General features: G+C 38.8%; 2 protein-coding genes across 2 annotated transcripts in view; one reads left to right on the top strand and one right to left on the bottom strand.

Moving 5' to 3' along the window:
- The window catches only part of tnrc6b (trinucleotide repeat containing adaptor 6B), a gene marked incomplete in the record, with an annotated part of 31880 nt that extends 15897 nt beyond the window's left edge, over positions 1-15983 (bottom strand). The window contains 9 exon segments of the mRNA XM_024285450.2: positions 1-889; positions 2387-2812; positions 3003-3024; positions 3537-3626; positions 12952-13065; positions 13356-13535; positions 15045-15257; positions 15620-15828; positions 15914-15983. Of these exon segments, the coding sequence (XP_024141218.1) occupies positions 1-889; positions 2387-2812; positions 3003-3024; positions 3537-3593 (1394 nt within the window).
- On the top strand, positions 6202-11650 carry si:ch211-141o9.10 (probable endonuclease 4). Its single transcript, XM_024285453.2, has 7 exons — positions 6202-6515; positions 8133-8342; positions 8417-8599; positions 9061-9192; positions 9259-9363; positions 9444-9573; positions 11452-11650. The coding sequence occupies exons 1-7, from the start codon at positions 6362-6364 to the stop codon at positions 11510-11512; spliced, it is 975 nt and encodes a 324-aa protein (XP_024141221.1). The 5' UTR covers positions 6202-6361; the 3' UTR covers positions 11513-11650.
- Positions 15984-19510: the final 3527 nt, after the last annotated feature.

The raw sequence follows: 19510 nt of genomic DNA, 5'->3' as shown, positions 1-19510 counted from the left end.
CCTTCAGTTCTTGAGGCACCCATTTTGGAGTTGGCTGCAGGGCAAGAAGAAGGCTGGCCTCTCCAGGACGAGGCGAGGCTGTGCTCATCCACACTCATTGCGCCTCCTCCCAAACCGTGGTCCGCTCCTCCCATCCTTTCCCCTCCTGCACTTTTTGGTCCCGCTGCTTCATTGTCCCACTTTGATCCTCCCACCTCTCTGGATTGCATTTGGTGAAGTTGGTGCTGATGGGCGCTGGACTGATTCACAGATATAGACGGATGAGCCCCGAGCACCCCAACCGCTCCGCCTCCCAGCCCCAAGGAGGCGGAGTTGTTGGCAGACCCTCCGGAGCCCTGATGATGGAAGGAGGTCAGACCTCCCTCCCCAGCAGCAGCGGGGCCGTCCTGCTGCACCAAGGCAGGCCAGGCCGAAGGGTTGGCATTTGGACTGAAGTTGGCACCTGGAATCCCACTGTTGCCGTCGGCGGGGCCACTGGCGTCGTGGCCCCCTAGCACAGCGGGGGCTTTGGAAAGTGAGGAGGCCTGCTGTAGCAGAGGCCCAGCTGCAGCTACGGCAGAACCTCCTCCAGTCGTCCCCCACGCCACTCCACTGGACGAGTGCATACATTCATTGGGCAAAGAGAACGAGGAGGTGGGGGAGGACCGGCTGCCAGAGGCACTGGTGCTGTTCACGGGCATTCCACCGCCGCCGTTTCCTCCGTCGCCGCCACCAATACTAGGCCACTCCTCTTCGTCATTGCCATCGACAATGACCTTCTCCCTGCCCTGAGAGGAGGCCTGACTGCCTGAGCTTGCCCCCCACATGGAATTTGCATAATTAGAACTTGTTGTAGAAGCAGCAACTGATGATGAGGTGAGGGTCATAGAGGAAGCAGCCAAACCGGAATCTGGAGAAAGAGAAAAGAATGCATTAAAATGTAAAACGATGCATGAGGGGAACCAAACTCTCAGTACACACTAGTGCTGCCACAAGCGATTATTTTAACAGTCAACTAATCACCTATTAGTTTTTCAGATTAGTCGACTAATCGGGTCATGCGCAAAGTGGATACAAAGCACACATCTTAACCATCAGTAGCTTTAAACTAAGAAAAATAAAGATAATTAGGGTGATAGTTTACTAAACTTTTAATGAATTGTGCAGCCTCTGTCCTTCATTAGTTTCTGGGATTAAAACAAGATTAAATCAAATGAGGTTAGTATATGAAGAAATTAAATATTTTTCACAAAAGATAAGATTTTGATCTCTCCGTTTTAAATATCACTAGAAAGTTGCATTACCTGTGATAATGCTAGTGTTGAAGAGCTGAAAAGCTATTTGCAAAATGTTACATTTGCTAAAAGACTGGAAATTTTACAAAAATACTATGAAAGAGTTCGGAAGTTGACCTAAATTTCTGAAAATTTTGGAGTAAAATTGCGTAAAAATCCCTAATCCATGCCAATTTTGCAAAAATATTAAGTGTGTTGTTTAAATATGAGCTAAAATTTAAATTAGCCGAAAAACCTTAGCAGGTTCCAAATTGGCCAAAAAAGCTAGCTTGTTGCTTAAATACTAGCTAAACTCAAAAATAGCCTAAAATTCCTCTGTAAACCAATTTAGTCAAAAACGTTAGCATGTTGCTACAATATTAGCTATACTCTAAATTAGCATTAAAGACCCCAGTGGATAACAAATTTGCCAAAAACGTTAGCATGTTGCTAATATTTTAGCTAAACCCTAAATTAGTGTTTAAAAACCTCAGTAAATAATAAATTAGTCAAAAACGTTAGCATGTTGCAAAAATGTTAGTTAAACTCGAAATTAGTATAGAAAACCCCAGTGGAGAATAAATTAGCCAAAAATGTTAGCATGTTGCTAATATATTAGCTAAACTCTAAATTAACCAAAAACCCCAGTGGATAACAAATGTTAGCATGTTGGTAAAATACTTGGTAAACTCCAAATGTAAAAAAAATTAATATAAAAAGTTCAAAACGTTAAAGGCTTGTTGCTAATCTACTTAAAAGTACGACATTTTAAGACTTTTTCTTTCATTTCCTATGGGGCATTTTTGCTCAATATTTCAAAAACTATAACGTTTATGAAAAACAAACAAAAAAAAGCTGTAATGTCCTGAACAAGTCGAATGTTTTGATACCAAAATTGATCAAACTGCTGAAAGTGTGACATTGAGTTTTTACGTGCATATAAATGTACAGAAAGGAGCAGGATGCACAAAAAAGTGCATTTTGGTGCCGAACGCTCATAACTTTGTAAAACTTTTCTACACTCTGACTTCATATAATATAAAATAACTAATCAACTAATAAATTAGTTGTTGACTATTTTAATAGCCGTTGATTAGTCGACTAATCATGTCCGCCCCCGTACCAACACTTACCTGAAGCAGCAGCCATGTTTGAACTCGCATTATCTCCTCCTCCCAGCAGCATGGAGGACAGCGGCGGCTGGCCCCTCTTCAGTAGCACTTTGTGGTCCTGCTGGCAGCGGAATCGGGGCGGCACTTCTCTCGGCATGTAGCGCTGCGGCTGCTGAGGCGCCTGGTTTCCGCCTCCGCTACCTGCACTGCCGTTCCCGGCGGCGCCGGGGCTGCCGGAGGTGGAGGAAGAACTGGAGGTGGAGGGCTGTCCGTTGGCCACCGCCAGGCGCTTGGCATTGTTGCCGCCCTGTGATGGGGTGGCAGCACTGCCAGGGCCTAGGGTCGCTGGAGATGGAGAAGCGGAGGGGTGTGGCCCAGGGCTGGGGGAGGCAGAGCTGCTCTGAGAGGCAGGAGATTGGGCAGTAGCTGGCTTTGTCAAGTCTGGCACTACAAGGAATCAAAACAATAAAGTAAAAATTATTACTTTTATCAAAAACACAATATGAGGTGAGATAGGCTCCAAGCTCCAATGATTGTTGTTATTCAAAATAAAACCAAAATGATTTTTCAATGAGAGCCAACTCTCATTGAAACAGCAGAAAAGAGACCTCAAAGTGTGTAAATTAGAGCAACTTACCTTTGTTTTTTTGTTCTGTAACCTAAAAAGAATAAAAGAAACATAAATTAACCATCACAATCAAAGACATAAAGAAGCTGTATCTTAACAGAAAAATATAGTATGAAAACAAAACGACAAAGAACTATTTCTTCTAATTTTAGGAAAAATGTGAATCAACTAAAATAGTAAGATAAATAAATCTGAATTCCAAACTGTTTTAAGTTCCTAAAGTGGTTAAACGTGTACATTAAAAGGCATTTACAGAGGAAGACCTCATTGACTTTCATTTCTGAAGGAAACCGGTTCCTCTGAGACCAGTCAGATCACTACAACTATGTTTGTGGTTGTATTTAATGTACATTTTCATCATAGTATAGGGCTACAGTGCCATCAAAAATGATAAAAAAAAACAAATTTCAGCTGAAAGATGCACTAAAACGCACAATTTCCTGCTGAAAATGCAAATAAATGTATTTTGTAAAGTAAACTGCTTCAAAATATTGTGTCAAACTGATCTGCTTTGCATACCAAACAATATTTGAAGAGACGCACCTTCTGAGAGGCTTCCCTTTTCCTTTTGTCGTCTTTTTTCCTTTTCTTGTCTTCCATGAACTGCTGCTCCTGACCTGATGCTCCTCTCTTCTAAAAAAAAGAAGAATATTCAACATCAAGGTCCAATATTAACCAGTTAAACTCAAAACGGTCCTTCTGGAATTAGTATTACTATTACTACTTGCTGTAAAAACTACTGACTGCTGACCCAGTCATGTCGACCGTCGGAGTCAGCTAACCAATACTACTTAAAGAAAACAAATAAACAAAGCCCACAAACTAAGACTACCAAACCCAAACTAAAAGGACAAAACCCAAAAGTGTAAGACTGTTGAGGAAAAATAACAAAAAAAGGAAAAAGAAAAAAGCAAATTTTTAAAGTAAGGATTACTTAATTAGCATTTATTTAAATTTATAAATTAATGGCTGAGGTGCACTGAGATTATAAATTTTGTAGGTTTTTACATCCCTGTTGACGTCTTCTTTGTTCAACTCTACCTCCAGAATGAACATATTTTATATGCAAAGCAAAACTTTGTTAAAAAGCTGGATCTTTTATTAGTTAAAAGCATTGTATCTTATGCTGCACAACACTCGTTACTAGCTACACTAAGATGATCCTGTTTTTAACAGAGCATCTTTTATTTTGAAAATTTTTCTAGTTTTTTTTCTAGTCTATTTTAGAGTTTAGCTAACATTTCAGCTACATGCTAACTGTTTTGGCTAATTTAGGCTTTTTTTCAGTTTTTAGGCTTTTTTTCTGCTACATGCTAGCTGTTTTGGTTAACCTTTTTTGTTGGTTTTTTTAGGCTAATCTGGCATTTAGCTAATATTTCAGCTATCAGCTTTAACATTTTTAGCCATCAATTTTAGCATTATTTGCTATCAATTTCAGCATCTTTAGCCATCAGCACTAGCACCTTCAAAATCATATTTTGAGATGCTAAGTTTTTTTTTGTTCATTTTAGAGTTTAGCTAACATTTCAGCTACATGCTAACTGTTTTGGCTAATTTAGGCTTTTTTTCAGTTTTTAGGCTTTTTTTCTGCTACATGCTAGCTGTTTTGGTTAACCTTTTTTGTTGGTTTTTTTAGGCTAATCTGGCATTTAGCTAATATTTCAGCTATAGGCTTTAACGTTTTTAGCCTTCAATTTTAGCATTATTTGCAAACAATTTCAGCATCTTTAGCCATCAGCACTCGCTTCTTCAAAATAATATTTTGAGATGTTAGTTTTTTTTTACATTTTTGTTTGTGCCAAAAACTAGACAAAATTCATATTTACTATCAAAAAAAAATATTAAAGACTAAAGTAAGACTATGTGGCTTCTACTTGGTTTTGATCAGTAGAAAACGAGCCCAAATGGCTCTTTTACTTTAAACGTTGCCGATCCCTGCACTAAATTAATACAACTAATGGTCAAAATATATACCAAAAAATGCAATAAAAGCCACGCCAAGACGTTGCTGTTGTGGTTTCATCTTGTTGTCAAAGTATGAGCCACATTTGGTTATGAAAACCATAACAATCCCCAGCTGTGGAGCTTCCTGGCACGTGAAACATGAGAACAGGAGCTGTGGCGTTTTCAAAAACTGCATTTTTTTTTCAAACTGCTGCACCAGGAAACTCATTCATATGTTGGCAATAATTAACATGTCAAATGACTGAGCTAATAGTGGAAAAACAGTCACAGGTTTGATTTAATTCGTGGTTTAGAAAGGTTAGCTCATTTTTGGTTTCGTTTTCGCCTAAAGCCACTTGTAGAAAACAACCCCCATAGTAACCAACAAATCTGAGTTTGCTGGATGATATTTTCAAACTGGATGTTACTTCTATCCACCCAAACTGCAGGTTACGGTGAAGCTGCTTCTGTCAAACACTTAAACGGATAAACTCACACCGGAAAGCCACATTTCATGACAAAATACTAAAATTATGTGATTTAACACACAAATGAGAGTAAATGAAAGCATTTAAATCCACCTTTACACCTGATTCTCATCTAGCAGCACTACTAGCAACCCTTGATGCTAATTTTAAGGAGTGGTTTTAGCTCGTCCTTCATCGACATACAATACCCACAGATAGCGGTACCGCCCGGTTAACACCGGCAGACTGGATGTACGGAAAGTTCGGTTCTGGTTCCGAACAGAAAGCCCACTAAAGGCCGGATTCTCAGCTATGCTAATACCACAGATGCTGCTACAGCTACTAGCCAAACGAGCTAAAGTGCCCGACTGACAGCAGCTACAAGTTACTAGCACTAACCGGGTTAACCAGCAGGTTAGCGTGACCACAGACGTCTTTCTGCATGCATACACATCAACATTCTTAGAAAAGCACACGGATACCCACCTCAGGAATCACATATGAAGGTGTGCTAGCGTCCTAGCTAGCTTAGCTTAAAGTGCTTCAGTGCGATTTTTTTCTTTTTTTGAATTTTTGAGGCATTCGTCGAGGCTACGAGAAACGCCTGAGCGGAGAGCCGAGCCAGAGGCTGGAGACGGGGGAAAGAGACGGGCGAGCTACCGGGCTGTACGGACGCACTACCGCGACGAGAACGTGAACCGAGGCGTGCAGAAGAATTTAAATTTCAGAACGCCGTGCAGTCGGTCGGTTGACGGGCGGCCATTTTGCTGCTCAGCATGAAGCGGCTCCAATGGGAGCAGCTGCGCGGAAGCGCCGTGAGTGGCTGCTGCTGTCAGGAGGGACGAATAAAAACTCGATTTTTTTTCTTTCCTGACCTTCACCAACTTTCGGTGAGCAAACTCAGCGCCTGTTGGGCGCTACAGACTCACGCGCGCGAATAGATAAGTTTTGGACAGAATGGGTCCGAGAAAAAGAGGGGCGCGAAAGAGGAAAAGCGAAGATGCTTTGGTGGAGGAAGACAGCAAAAACACCGAGAGGAAGGCTGAAGAAGAGGAGGGAGACGCGGGGAGGAGGAGGAAGAAGTTCATCGGAGCTCACGTTGGAATTCAAGGTAAGTTCTCTTTCTCTTAGACAAGAAATTAAAAAATAAACTAGGAGAGAGCATAATTCTGAGTAAAGTGAACAACTGGATAACATTTCTACCCATGAAGAAGTTACTTTAGTAGTGATGGGTAAATGAAGCTTCATGAATCATTGAAGCCTTTCATCCAGTTCACTGCAGCAAAAAGCTTCACGAAGCTTTATTTGCTTCATGAAGGCCCGGGGGCCGGATCCGGCCCCTGTGTAATTATACCCGGGCTTCCAGATTATTTTGTTATTATTAATGGCCCGATGTTATTTTAAGATTATTTCTAACTTGTATAATTTAGACAAAATATATTTTTATGGAGAGCAAAATATTCTTTAAGGTTTAAGTTGATTTATTCTGAAATAATATTCCTTCTGTTTTATGATTTGTAGTTAAAAAGTTAAAGTTTTAAAGATTTAAAAATTGTCATTCTACTAGCTTTTTGGACTATTTTGGCATTTACTAAAATGTTTTTAGGCATTTTTTTTTTGGAGTTTAGGTAATATTTCAGCTACATGCTAACTGATTTGGCTAATTTAAGCTTTTTTTCAGTTTTAGGCTATTTTGGAGTTTAGCTAACATTTCAGCTACATGCTAACTGATTTGGCTAATTTAAACTTTTTTCAGTTTTTTAGTCCATTCTTGGGCTTAGCTATTTCAGCAACATGCTAACTGTTTTGGCTAATGTATGCTTTTTTCATTTTTTTAGGCAATTTTGAAGTTTAGCTGTTTTTTTTCAGCTATGCTAGCTGTTTTGGCTAGCCTTCGTTTCTTTAGGCTAATTTGGCATTTAGCTAACATTTTAGCTGGCTATCAGCTTCAGCGTTTTTAGCTATCAGCTTCAGTGTTTTTAGCTATCAATTTCAGCATCCTTGGCTACCAGCGCTAGCATTTTCAGCTGCCGAATTCATTCTTCCAGCATTCATAGCATTATCACAGGTAATGCTATATATCTAGTTCATAATTATGTTGAAAAGTTACATTTTAAAAGTTTTACAATTTTTTTGTTTTAGAGTGTTCCATAAATGTTTATCTTGTTCGGCCCGCGGCCTAAGGTGTGCTTTGGATCTAGGCCCCTTGTGCGACTGACTTTGACACCCCTGCTCTAGAACAAATTCAATGCCCTGAATCTTTGAGCTTAAAGACCCTTTAACATCAAAGCTCCAGTGTTTATGTTCTTTGTTTTACGGTAACTTTTCAACCATTAACACGATTAATGTAAATGCAGCAGCTCGCACCGCTTTTCTCCATCCTAATATATCCTAATATATATTTATATATTTACTGGCAGTGTGGAAATTATCATTTGGGACTGTTAATTTATAATGCAGTGAGGTTGTTGGGGAATGGACGATGATTGTGCTTTTGTAGCAAATGGTACTACGGCCAATAGTTGTTGTTTAGGGGACAAATTCATTTCCTTTTATTTGAAAATAGTTTCCCCTGAATCTGTAAACCCTTGATGACCACAACTTTCCACCAAACAGCCACATTTTGAACGGAGCTTGAGGGATTAATTTCATTAAAAATGTGACAAAGCAGGACGGAGCTCCCTTGACGTGAACTGAGTGTTGTTGACGTTCATGCTGCTGTCCACAGGCGGGGTATGGAAAGCCGTAGACTCGTGTCTACAGATGGGAGGCAACAGTTTCGCCTTGTTTCTGGGTTCTCAGCGCTCCTGGAAGAGGCCTGCTCTGGATCCATCTGCTGCAGAAAAGTTCCGGGATCAGTGTTCCTCACACGGATTTGATCCCGCCCACATCCTGCCCCACGGCTCCTATCTGATGAACTGTGGATCTCCTAAAGAGGGTTCGTCGGATCCTTACTGCTTGCTCCGCAGCTTTGTGTGTTGCGTTCATCTTTTGTGTTTGCGATTCTTCTAGATGTGTTTGCGAAGAGCCAGGAGCTGCTGGTGGATGAGCTCAGCCGCTGCCACATGCTGGGCCTGAAGCTGTATAACTTCCATCCTGGCTCCTCACTGGGGACTATCACCACTGAACAGTGTGTGGAAAAGATAGCTGGAGCCATTAACCACGCCCACCAGCAAATACCTGATGTGGTTACAGGTGAAAGTTGACGAAAAACACCCATAAAGAAGTTGGTATTTTCTGTTTTGTTAGAAAAGTTCCTGGAGAAAACCTTGATTATTCAAAAAGTACATAAGGGCATCATAGTTTTGGAAAACCATAACCTGTGATTTCAGTTGTCAAGCACAGTGGGGGAAGAATGATGAAAACTTGGTCTGGTAGAAATTGTTTCCCTCGTCCAAGTTGGTATCTGGCAGTTTTTGACACTTAAACAGATAATCTGATCAATACAAAAGACTAAAACGGTTAAATATTTGTATCCAGGTATCAGATAACGAAACTTATCAGACATTTGACTCCACAGGATTACTTTTTAATTTTTTTTTCCTCTGTTTTGACTTCCAGATCAGGATGTCGTTTTGAACCAGTCGTAGTTTTCTTGTCGGTAAATCACTACTCGCACTCATAAATGTTGTTTTTCTTCTCCGTCACATGACCAGTGCTGGAGAACATGAGTGGCCAGGGCAGCACAGTGGGCGGTAAGTTCTCAGAACTCAGGAGCATCATCGACAGAGTGAGAGACCAGAGCAGAGTAGGAGTGTGTCTGGATACCTGTCACGCCTTTTCAGCAGGTGAGTCAATCCTCCATTTTTACCAGCAAACCTGCCCAACTTTAACCCGTGGTCTTCTCCTGGAAGGCTATGATCTGGCAGCAGAGGGAGGGGTTAAAGCCATGCTGGATCAGTTTGATCAGGAAGTAGGGCGTCACTATCTCAGAGCACTCCACCTCAATGATTCCAAAGGTAAGCAGGTTTGATTACCAACATTAAAGTGATTAGTGAACTATTTCCTGAAGTATTAAATCTTTCGGTGCGGTTTACAGGTCAACTCGGCTGTCATCTTGATCGGCATGAAGATATAGGTAAAGGTAACATTGGGATCTCTGCGTTCCGAGACATCGTCAATGAACCCAGACTGGAGAACATCCCTCTGATTCTGGAGACGCCGGGACGGTGAGACCAGACCAAAACCACGACCTCTTCACTGATGCACAGACTGGGAACAAAGACAGTTGATGTCTTTATTTTACACGAGTAGTTGAGTTACCTAAATAATTAATACATACGAAAACCAATTTATTATTACACTTTGTATTTTATATTCCAATTGCTTCAAAACCTGGTTTTAGAACAAGGGTGTCAAACTCAATCACACAAGGGGCAAACATTTCAAAACACAACTTAGGTCGCGGGTCGAACAGGATAAACATCTAATGAACACTCTAAAGCTACATTTTAAAAACTTTAAAACTGTAACTTTTTACATAATTATGAACTTAAGTTAACCAGCTAGCATGTAGATAAAAAATATCTAAACTTCAGAATAGCCTAAAAAAACTGGAGGGGGGGGGCTAAATTAGCCTTAACAGCTAGCGTGTTAATATTAGCTAAATTTCAAAATAGCCTAAAAAAACGTTGTAAATGCCAAAATAGTCCAAAAAAGCTAGCAAACACCAATTAAAAAAAATTAAAGTGTAACTTTTTAACATAAATATGAATAATAAAAAGGCAGGAATATTATTCCAGAATAAATCAACTTAAATTTTAAATAACTTTCAATATTTTACTCTAAATAAGAATACATTTTGTCAAAATTATACAAGTTAGAAATGAGCGCAAGATAACATCGGGTCATTAATAACAATAAAATAAAATCATCTGGAGGGCCGGATAGAACTACTAGGGCTGGGTTAATAAAAGGAATTAATCAATTTAAGCTAAATAGATCAATAATCGATAAATACAAAATATAAATCGATTTAGCACATAAAGCTAAAGTCTGCTAGTTTGATGCTAGCGATTCATGGAATTTCCCATAGGACGGCTAATGCTAACGCTCGGACGACCAATAAATATATTTCTGACTAAATGAACATCTTTATAAACTCGCATGTATACATTTTCCAAACTCTTTTAAGGAAATATTTTTTTAAGTAACAATTTTTGGTCTAAAATATCATTGTTTGCTTATACTGTCTTCTTCTGGAATAAGCTGTAATGCTATAGTGCGATTGCCACCTAGTGGCCAAACTGAAACGTCCTCCAGGAGAAGCAGAACAATGTTTATAATGTTAATGATCTGAACATTTTAGTTAGAACTTCTCCTTTAGAGAATCCATGTAACTCTGTATGATATTAACAATCTCATTATTTCACTGATACATTTTACAGAATGTGAACTGGATCAGATTAATATAAATATATTAGACTATTAATGTATTTCTAAACAAATATGTAAAAATGTGTAAACTTAAAATTGATACCCAGCCCTAGTAATTACCCGGAGGGCCGGATCCGGCCCCCGGGCCTTGACTTTGACACGCTTTAGAATAAATACAATTTAGTCATTTATGATTTTTGTCGTTGTTGGCGTCATATCTTTCTCTAAATTGATGTTTGTGAGAATTTTTCAACATAAACAACTTTTTTAGGAGGATCATAAGTATCTAAGCTGGATTTAGATCCTGACTTTAAGCAGACGACTCTCAGATCCTAATTTTATTTCATCTGTTCAGAGAATCCACTTTTTCTTGACATTTAGTTCATGAACGGGTAAAAATTCTCCTCTAATATTTTTCTGGTTGAGGACAGATATATATATATATATATATATATATATATATATATATATAATTTTTTTAATAAAGCAAACAAGTTCTTGAAGCTGAAAAGTAACTCCACATCACTATACTACCACCTCCATGTTTGAATGTTGCTCATACCCTTTGTCTTATTCTAAACGTTTTGTCCAGAGTTTATTTGATGTTTCTTTAAATGTAAGGTATTGTTTTCTAATTGTTTGAATTACTTCTCTTCTTGTTTTGTCCACAGGCCTGGATTTGAATATTCTGATCAAATTCAGCTTCTGCGATCCTTGTGTGAAGAAAAATGAAAACCATGAAGGTGAGAGGGGGACGCTGCCGCCAGACTCTGACGGATGTCTTCCTGTTTACAGCCACAGCGGAGGATATTCATTAGCATCAAAAGCTTCAAGAAAAGTTTTTTATTAAAATAAAAAATAAAACAAATACTTCAGTTTTCATTTGTGAGTGGAGGCCAGTAGGGGGCAGCAGATACACACAAATATGTGAAAGTTCTGGTAGAAGTTCAGCTAAACATTATCTTCAAAGACCTCAAATAAATGGAAGATGTTCTCAAAGATGATGAATTTAATGTAAATGTTTTATTAAAAATATATATTTAAAAGATACTTGTTTTTATTTTATGTTCAGTTTGTCATGAAGGGCTATTTTATGGAAATATCTACTGGATTAGACACAAACTGATGGTCAGATATCTGATTCGAGTTGAAACGGTCTTGTCCCCATCCGCCCTGTGACCCATCTGGATGTGTTCTGTACCGACTGCAGTGAGTCATCCGGGTCATGTGGCGCTGTTTCCATGGATCGGGCAAATTCCTGCACCATCCCACTGATGCTAAATTTGGAAGTTGGCCAGATCCGTGGCCTCAGCTTTCTGTCCTGTTGGTGAACTCTGGATTTTTGCTACGAGATGTTGTGGTTTCTGGCTCGGACAGGCACAAGTTCCCACGCTTTAGTGCAGACCCCAGAGAGGTCACTGGTTACTCGAACGATAAAAACCATGTCCCAACACTTCAGTGATTTTGAATCAAGGAATCTGTGTGTGTTGGACCTGACGACCTCTCCGTCCGAACGGCAGCGGCTCGGACACACTGCGTCTTTCACTGAGGTGTTAACAGAGGCAGGAAGTCGAGGTGCCTGGCTCAAGAATGTCTCGCTCTCGCGTCCCACCCACAGGAAATGCCTGTCCGGCCTGTGTGAGTCTGTGCTGATGAAAAGAGCGTCTCCTGTTCGTAGCAGAGAAACAAAGATGGAGTGCTTCAGAGTTTAGATAAGCAGAGAGCCTGATGGGTTTCTGGAGCTCTGGTTAAGGTCAGGGGGTAAAATCCAGGGAAGTTAAAAAAAAAACATTAAAAAACGTATAATTCCTGAAAACAACAATGTTCCCTGTTATATCCTCTATGGGTAAACCTGGCTGAGGTCTACGGACACCAATAAGAAAAAAAAGGAACAGCTTATTAAATAAAAGGAAATCCTTTGTCCTGAAGGGAGAACAAAAATCAAATTGTACGCTGGTCCAAACAAAAAGACAAACCTAAAAGGACTGGAACCATGGCCAAAAATAAAACAAGTCAAGGAGACTGCTGGGCCAGCCATGCCGACCGTCTGAGTCAGCAGCTCCCTCTAACCAAAACCTACCTAAAGAAAACAAATAAAGACCGCAAATCAAGACTACCAAGGTCCAACTACAAACTAAAATAACAAAACCCAGCAGAGTAAAAGTACTTACACATGTATGAACGTGTGTTCAGCAGGTGATGTCCACACCGGTCACACAGGTACCAGTATGGAGGAGATTCTTCTTCTGTTGTATATTTACTGTTCATTAGCGCTCCTCCACCACCTACAACAGGAAGAACCTCGGAGCAAAAAGTCAAAGCAGAGCAAATCCCCCAAATCTGGCTTCAGGTTTTTAGTTTTCACGTCTCTGTTCCTTTAATGTTTGTCGTATTAACTTTAACAGGCAAAACAACAATGATTAATGTTAAATAAATAATGGAATTTATATACACAAACTGCAGAGTAGCAGTTGTGTAAACACAAGCTGAGATGCTGTGCATGTCGAGTACTTCATTTTTCTACGATTATCATTTTATGGACGTTGAAGTCTTCTTTGGTCCGGGTGTTGCTGACCTCTGCGTGACCTCCAGGCTGCTGGTTATAAATATATCCACTGAAGCGTTTTCTTGGTGAGATCCGTCCTGCTGGGGGTCACGGAGGGGCTGGATGTGTCCCAGCTGTCGGGGCAGAGAGTGACGGTCCATGCCGGAGAACCACACGATGGTCAGACTGTTCCTCAAACCTTCAGTTGGACTGTGGGAGGAAGCAGGTTTCAGAACTACAAAGACTCCCAGCCACGACCACGATTTCAAACCAGCAGCAAATTGAAAAAAAAGTGATTTGCTTAAGCAAAATCTTATTTTTTAGAGTGTGAAATTTATTTAAAGCTGCAATTACAAAAAATAAAACATTTAATTTCAATCACATTTATTATTATTTTCTATGATAATAAAGGAATAAAAAAGCAAAATATTCCAGGTTTGATCAGGTTTTATCCCTCCCATAAACCCTCATTATAATCTCCATAAACAGTAAAAGACTTCACATTTTCAGTTAAATTTTTTTAAAATCTCTTAAGATGTTTCTTCTCTTCTATTGATTTAGGTGTAAATTTATATTGTACCAATAATTCGACTGTAAATAACATTTTATAAAGACTATTTTATTTACATATAAATGCTTCAAATCCTGTTTTTTTGTCTTCATTTCCTTCTGTTTATGTAAAAAAAAACACATTTTTGTACTAATTAATGCTGTTAAAGCTAATCTATGATGTTACTATTTATTTAAATAGATTATTTGGGTTTTTTTTGTAATATGTCTATATATTTTTATAAAGTTAAACTGCTATTAATAAACTAAAACTGAAAAAAATGTTTTTTTCTGAAGAGTTAAAGTTGTTTAGGAGAATAATGTAATAACAAAAAATATATGTACATATTTCAACCTAAATGTTGTAAAAATGATGAGTTTGAGTTCATCTGTACGAGAATAAAGAAGAAAACTATGAAAAATATGAAAGTTACAGAAACAAACTTCTAATTAATCTTTTATTTATATCAAGTCATTTTTCTATAAAAATATTGTGCTTTGGAGACACAAAGACTTTTTATCTTATTTATAAACTTAAATTAAAATATTGTAGGGTCGTGCATGTTGACGCATGGAATTAACAAATTATGATTAATGCATTAATATTTATTAATGAATCACATTTCTTGGAGCAGCAGTCTTTCTCTTGCATTAATACACTTTAAACATTAAAACACTTCATTGGGTTCTGTTCCCACTTATACTGTGGTTATTTTCAAAATAAATAAATATTCAATCAGGTTTTTAGTACTTTAATCTTGTTCTTTTTTCGGTTTAGATCGCTATTTCACAAAAAGCGGGCTATTTGATCCATTTAAATTCCATTTTGTGGTTATTGGCGGATAATAAGTGGTCAACAATTACCGTAAATATAAAAAATTAACCGTGGTTAATTTTTTTCTTGGTTTGCGATTAATTTATTATTTTTTTGTCGATTCCCAGCCCTAAAAAACTGATGTAATTGAAGCATCTAATTAAAATAAAAGTTTTTATTGAACTTAAAACCACTTCTTTGGATTGCAAAGTCTAACTTTATTTTGATCCTTTGTGATATTGTGTTCCAGCTTTAACTGTTTTGTTGTTTTCCAAAGAATTAAATGGGTGAAGACAAAAAAAGATGTGTTTGCGCGGTTCTTCTGTTCCAGCTCCTGGCTGAGCCAAACTCCTAACCCGTCTGAAAGCCGCAGTCTGCTCCATCTGCCAGCAGTTCCTGGGGGAAGCACCACACACCGAGACGCCCAGTCCTCCGTCCAGATCCTCTCAAACACAAACGAACTCTGGAGGAAACCGGAGAGTCGGGACAGGGTGGAGTCCGCTCTGCTGGCTCAGCAAATCCCTCAGCTCTGCACCTCACAAGTTCCCCTCCAGATATTTCATTTCCCGCTGTGAAAAAGGAGAGTGTATTTTAGTGGAGCTCTGCTTGAAACTGAAGGTTTCTCGCGGCCTGAGTGAGAGTGTGGTTATGAGTGAGCGTCCGTCTGAGAAACTATAAACAGAAGAGCTGAAAGGAGGTTTACAACCCGCGGCTTCTGTAAAACGTCTGCAGGAGAGAGAACTTCTGGTCTCCTCGGCCAGGTTACAGATTGATAACATACGAGAGTGGTTCCTCCTTCATTCCTTCCATTTGTCCTTTTTTTTCCCTCTTTTGATCCGCGTCTCCGGGTTCGGAGAGGAGAACGGCGCCCAGCGGTGGCTGGGCATGGAGCCACGAGGACACGGAGAAGATGTGGAAAAGAGACGCCCACCTTCAAGGAAAAACACATTTCCTCTCTCCTTTCAGTCCATCACTTTAATTCGCCCGTCACTGCAGATTGTTGGAGACACGAACTCAGAGCTGCAGCTCTGGAATTTGGAGCTGAGTTTGGAGCAGATGTTCTGCAGGGACGGCGGTTCCTTCCTCCATGCCTGTAAAACCAATTCCTCTTCTTTAGCAGAAGATCCAATCTGATCTCATCTGCAACCATCAGTATGAAGATCAAACTAAGGTTCAATTAAATCTGAGCAAAGGATGACACATTACTAATAATCAATCTTCTTACAGTGGTTTATAGAAGTGTTTGTTTTTCTGGTCCACAACCTTCAGCTCCAGTTATTGCTGCTTTATGAGGCCTGTTGACCAAACAAAACATCAAGTTTGGAGAAACTATTGTTTCAGTTTCATCATCTCAAAACTGTTTTTGAGCTTATTTGTGTTCAAGCTGTTAAATTCCACCATTCTGCTACCTATTTTGGACTATTTACTAAGATTTTTTGGGACTTTTTTAATGTTTAGCTAATATTTCAGCTACATGCTAGCTTTTTTTTGGCTAAATTGGGCTTATTACGTTTTTTAGGCTATTTCGTAGTTTAGCTAATATTTCAGTCTCATGCTAGCTTTTTGGACTAGTTAAGGCTTTTTTCATTTTTTAGGCTAGTTTGGAGTTTAGCTACTATTTCATATACATGCTAGCTGTTTTGAATAATTTAGGCTTCTTTCATTTTTAGGCCATTGTGGAGTTCAGCTAATATCTCGGCTACATGCTAGCTATTTTGGCTAATTTAGGCTTGTTTTTTAATTTTTTTAGGGCTATGGTAGTTTTGCCAATATTTCAGGTACATGCTAGCTGTTTTAACTAATTTAACAGTTTTTTATAGGATATTTTGGAGGTTTAGCTAATATTTAAGGTACTTGCTAGCTTTTTTTGGGTTAATTTAGACTTTGTTTAGGCTATTTTGGAGTTTAGCTAATATTTGGGCTACATGCTAGCTTTTGGGGCTAATTTAGCCATTTTTCAGGGTTTTTAGGCTATTTTAGAGCTCAGCTAATATTTCAACTACATGCTAGCTTTCTGGGCGAATGTAGGCTTGTTTTCTGTTTTTTAGGCTATTGGAGTTTAGCCAATATTTTAGCTACATGCTAGCTGTTTTTACTAATTTAATGTTTTTGTTTTTTAGGATGTTTTGGAGGTTTAGCTAATATTTCAGGTACTTGCTAGCTTTTTTGAGGCTAATTTAGGCTTTGTTTAGGCTATTTTGGAGTTCAGCTAATATTTCGGCTACTTGCTAGCTTTTTTATTTTTTGCCAGTTTAGGCTTTTTCTGTTTATAGGCTTTTTTGGAGCTCAGCTAATATTTTGGCTATATGCTAGCTTTATTGGCAAATTTAGGCTTGTTTTCGTTTTTTTTAGGCTATTTTGGAGTTCAGTTAATATTTTAGCTACATGGTAGTTATTTTTGGCAAACTTAGGGTTTTTTCAGTTTTTTAGGCTAAATTTTAGTTTAGTTAACGGTTCAGCTACATACTAGCTGTTTTGGCTATTTTTGGCCTTTTAACTTTTTAGGCTAATTTTTATTTTAGCTTAATTAAAGCTATTTTGGCTTATTTAGGATTTCCGTTTTTTTCTTAGGTATTTTGGGGGGTTTAGCTAATATTTCAGGTACTTGCTATCTTTGTTGGCTAATTTAAACTTTTTTCAGTTTTTTAGGCTATTTTTTGAGTTTGGCTAATATTATTTCAGCTATATGCTAGCTGTTTTGGCTATTTTAGGCTTCTTTCAGTTTTTTAAGGCTAATTTGGAGTTTAGCTAATATTTTAGCGTTATGCTAGCTGTTTTGGCTAAATTAGACATTTTACCATTTTTTAATCAGAATTTAGGTAATATTTTTAGCTTGCTATCAGCTTCAGGGATTTCAGTAAAATACAAATGGCTTGGTGTGAAACTGGTCCACAAATTAAGTTACAACTTTTTATTAGCTTTGTCCTGAGAGAAACTCACAAGAACTGTCCACTGTCTTTTGAGGCTATCGAGAACCACTAGTTTAAGACAAATGTTTCTATTTTAAAAACTAGAGGAAACTTAAAGCCCTCTGTAAACGTAGACGCTTCAGAAAATCTTCTGCAGATGCTTATGCTTTGACCCAAACAAGTGAGTCCTTCAGTATTTAAGAGGTGTAACAAAATTCAGTCAAATCAACCATTGGAACCCATTTCTGTTTAACACAGGTCATAGACTCATAACTCTCAATCCACCAGCTGTTTTAATGTGTTTTTCTCATCACATTTCCTCTAAACTTTGTAGTGGCGATTTGTTTAAACACAGCTTCCATTCCCACTCACAGGGAACTTTTACAAACAAGAACACGGCTATTTTCACACTTACAAGCCTACCGCAGGACTTTCACACTGTTATTTAGAGCTGAGGATCCAAACACACATGAAACTAATTACAGAGGAGAGAGAAATCCCATCAATATACCTGATTTCAATGAGCAGGATTTGCTGATCGACTGATGTGTCTGAAAATTCTTTCGGTTCAATGATTCACATGCAAAAAGCCCCTCTGACATTCCTCACAGCGCTAACATACCTTTGCACAGTCACTGGTTTTTGTTGCGACTAACTAATGTGTAAGCCAAGCAAACAGACCATTTTGTGTTTTTATGAGTGCCTGTGATCACACCTCCACATTTGATGCATGCTCCCAGCACACAAACAGCAGGGGAAACGCTGCATAACTTCAGGAACTTTTCCTTCCTTTGACTCTTTTGAAAACCGGAGTGGGTCGATCCATCATCCGGCCTCACAACCGGCTTTCACTGCTGACCTGAGAGGTGTCACGACCAAGGTCAGAGGCCTCGGCTTGGAGGTGAGGATCTGAGGCTTTGAATGTCGGTGTTACTTTGCAACCACGATGTAAAAACGGAAGAATCTCTAATAATCTCACGGACTCTCTTTAAGTAGCGACTGGTTTGAAGACCCGTTGAACGAATGCTCCACAGACTCCCCATAAAGTTTGGACCTGAGTTCATTAGTGTACCACACTTTTAAGACATCCATGAAATCTTTACAGTTTGGCAACTTCTTGAACCACATTAACTTATAAGAACTCACACTTAGCTGGAGACAAAACAAAGTAATACACAAAGTAACAACAAATTTCACTTGGAATAAGCTTGGAAGAAGTATTAGATTTAAATTTTTAGAGATCAGTAACAGCTCATCAACTCCTTTTAGAACTGCTCAAGACAGGTTTAAAAATATTGAACAAAACCAAATAGTCACAAACAGGCAGGCAGCTGGTTCCACCTGCAGCAGGTTTATTAGTTCAGTCAGGAACTGAGCACAGCTAAAAGCCAACACAAAGCTAAATCAGGGTCAGACAGGTAGGGGTCTATCAAAATCATCCAAGAAGAGACTAGAGATCTCAGAGTCCAGGTGAGGGTCTGGGCAGGCGGCAGGTAATCAGAGATAAAGCAGGGTCAGAGACAGAAGATCAGGTCCAGATAAAAACGCTCGGTAATGCAGGCAGAGTGGTACAAACAATACTTCACACAGAGTGAGAAGCAAGTGGGGGAGTTAGAACTCTGGAGATGGCTCCTGCCGGTGACCAGAGGGGGAGTCAGAGCTCTGACTCCTGACACAAATTGATCTTGAATCACAAGATGTTGTTTCTTATTATCAAATCCATGGACTGAATTTACTTTAATGCAAGATATCATATTTTTCCATTCAACAAACAGCTTTTTGCCAGTTGTTTGTAGAAAAAATAATAATTTGTTGAGAAAACTCTCACACATTTGTTAGGTTTATGTCACCACTTCATTAAAACATTGTTATACCCAAATAAAATGAACATTTTCAAGAACCAGCTAATAGTC

This window comes from Oryzias melastigma, linkage group LG19 (assembly GCF_002922805.2).
Source record: "Oryzias melastigma strain HK-1 linkage group LG19, ASM292280v2, whole genome shotgun sequence".
NCBI classification, from domain to species: Eukaryota; Metazoa; Chordata; class Actinopteri; order Beloniformes; family Adrianichthyidae; genus Oryzias; species Oryzias melastigma.
Note: the sequence above shows the minus strand (reverse complement) of the source record. Positions and strands in the feature narration are given on the sequence as shown.

Coding starts and splice junctions, on each gene's coding strand:
- si:ch211-141o9.10 (XM_024285453.2), top strand. CDS start 6,362: ATGGGTCCGAGAAAAAGAGGGGCGCGAAAGAGGAAAAGCGAAGATGCT. Junction 8,600..9,060: donor AATACCTGATGTGGTTACAG/GTGAAAGTTGAC, acceptor TCACATGACCAG/TGCTGGAGAACATGAGTGGC. Junction 9,193..9,258: donor CTGTCACGCCTTTTCAGCAG/GTGAGTCAATCC, acceptor TTCTCCTGGAAG/GCTATGATCTGGCAGCAGAG.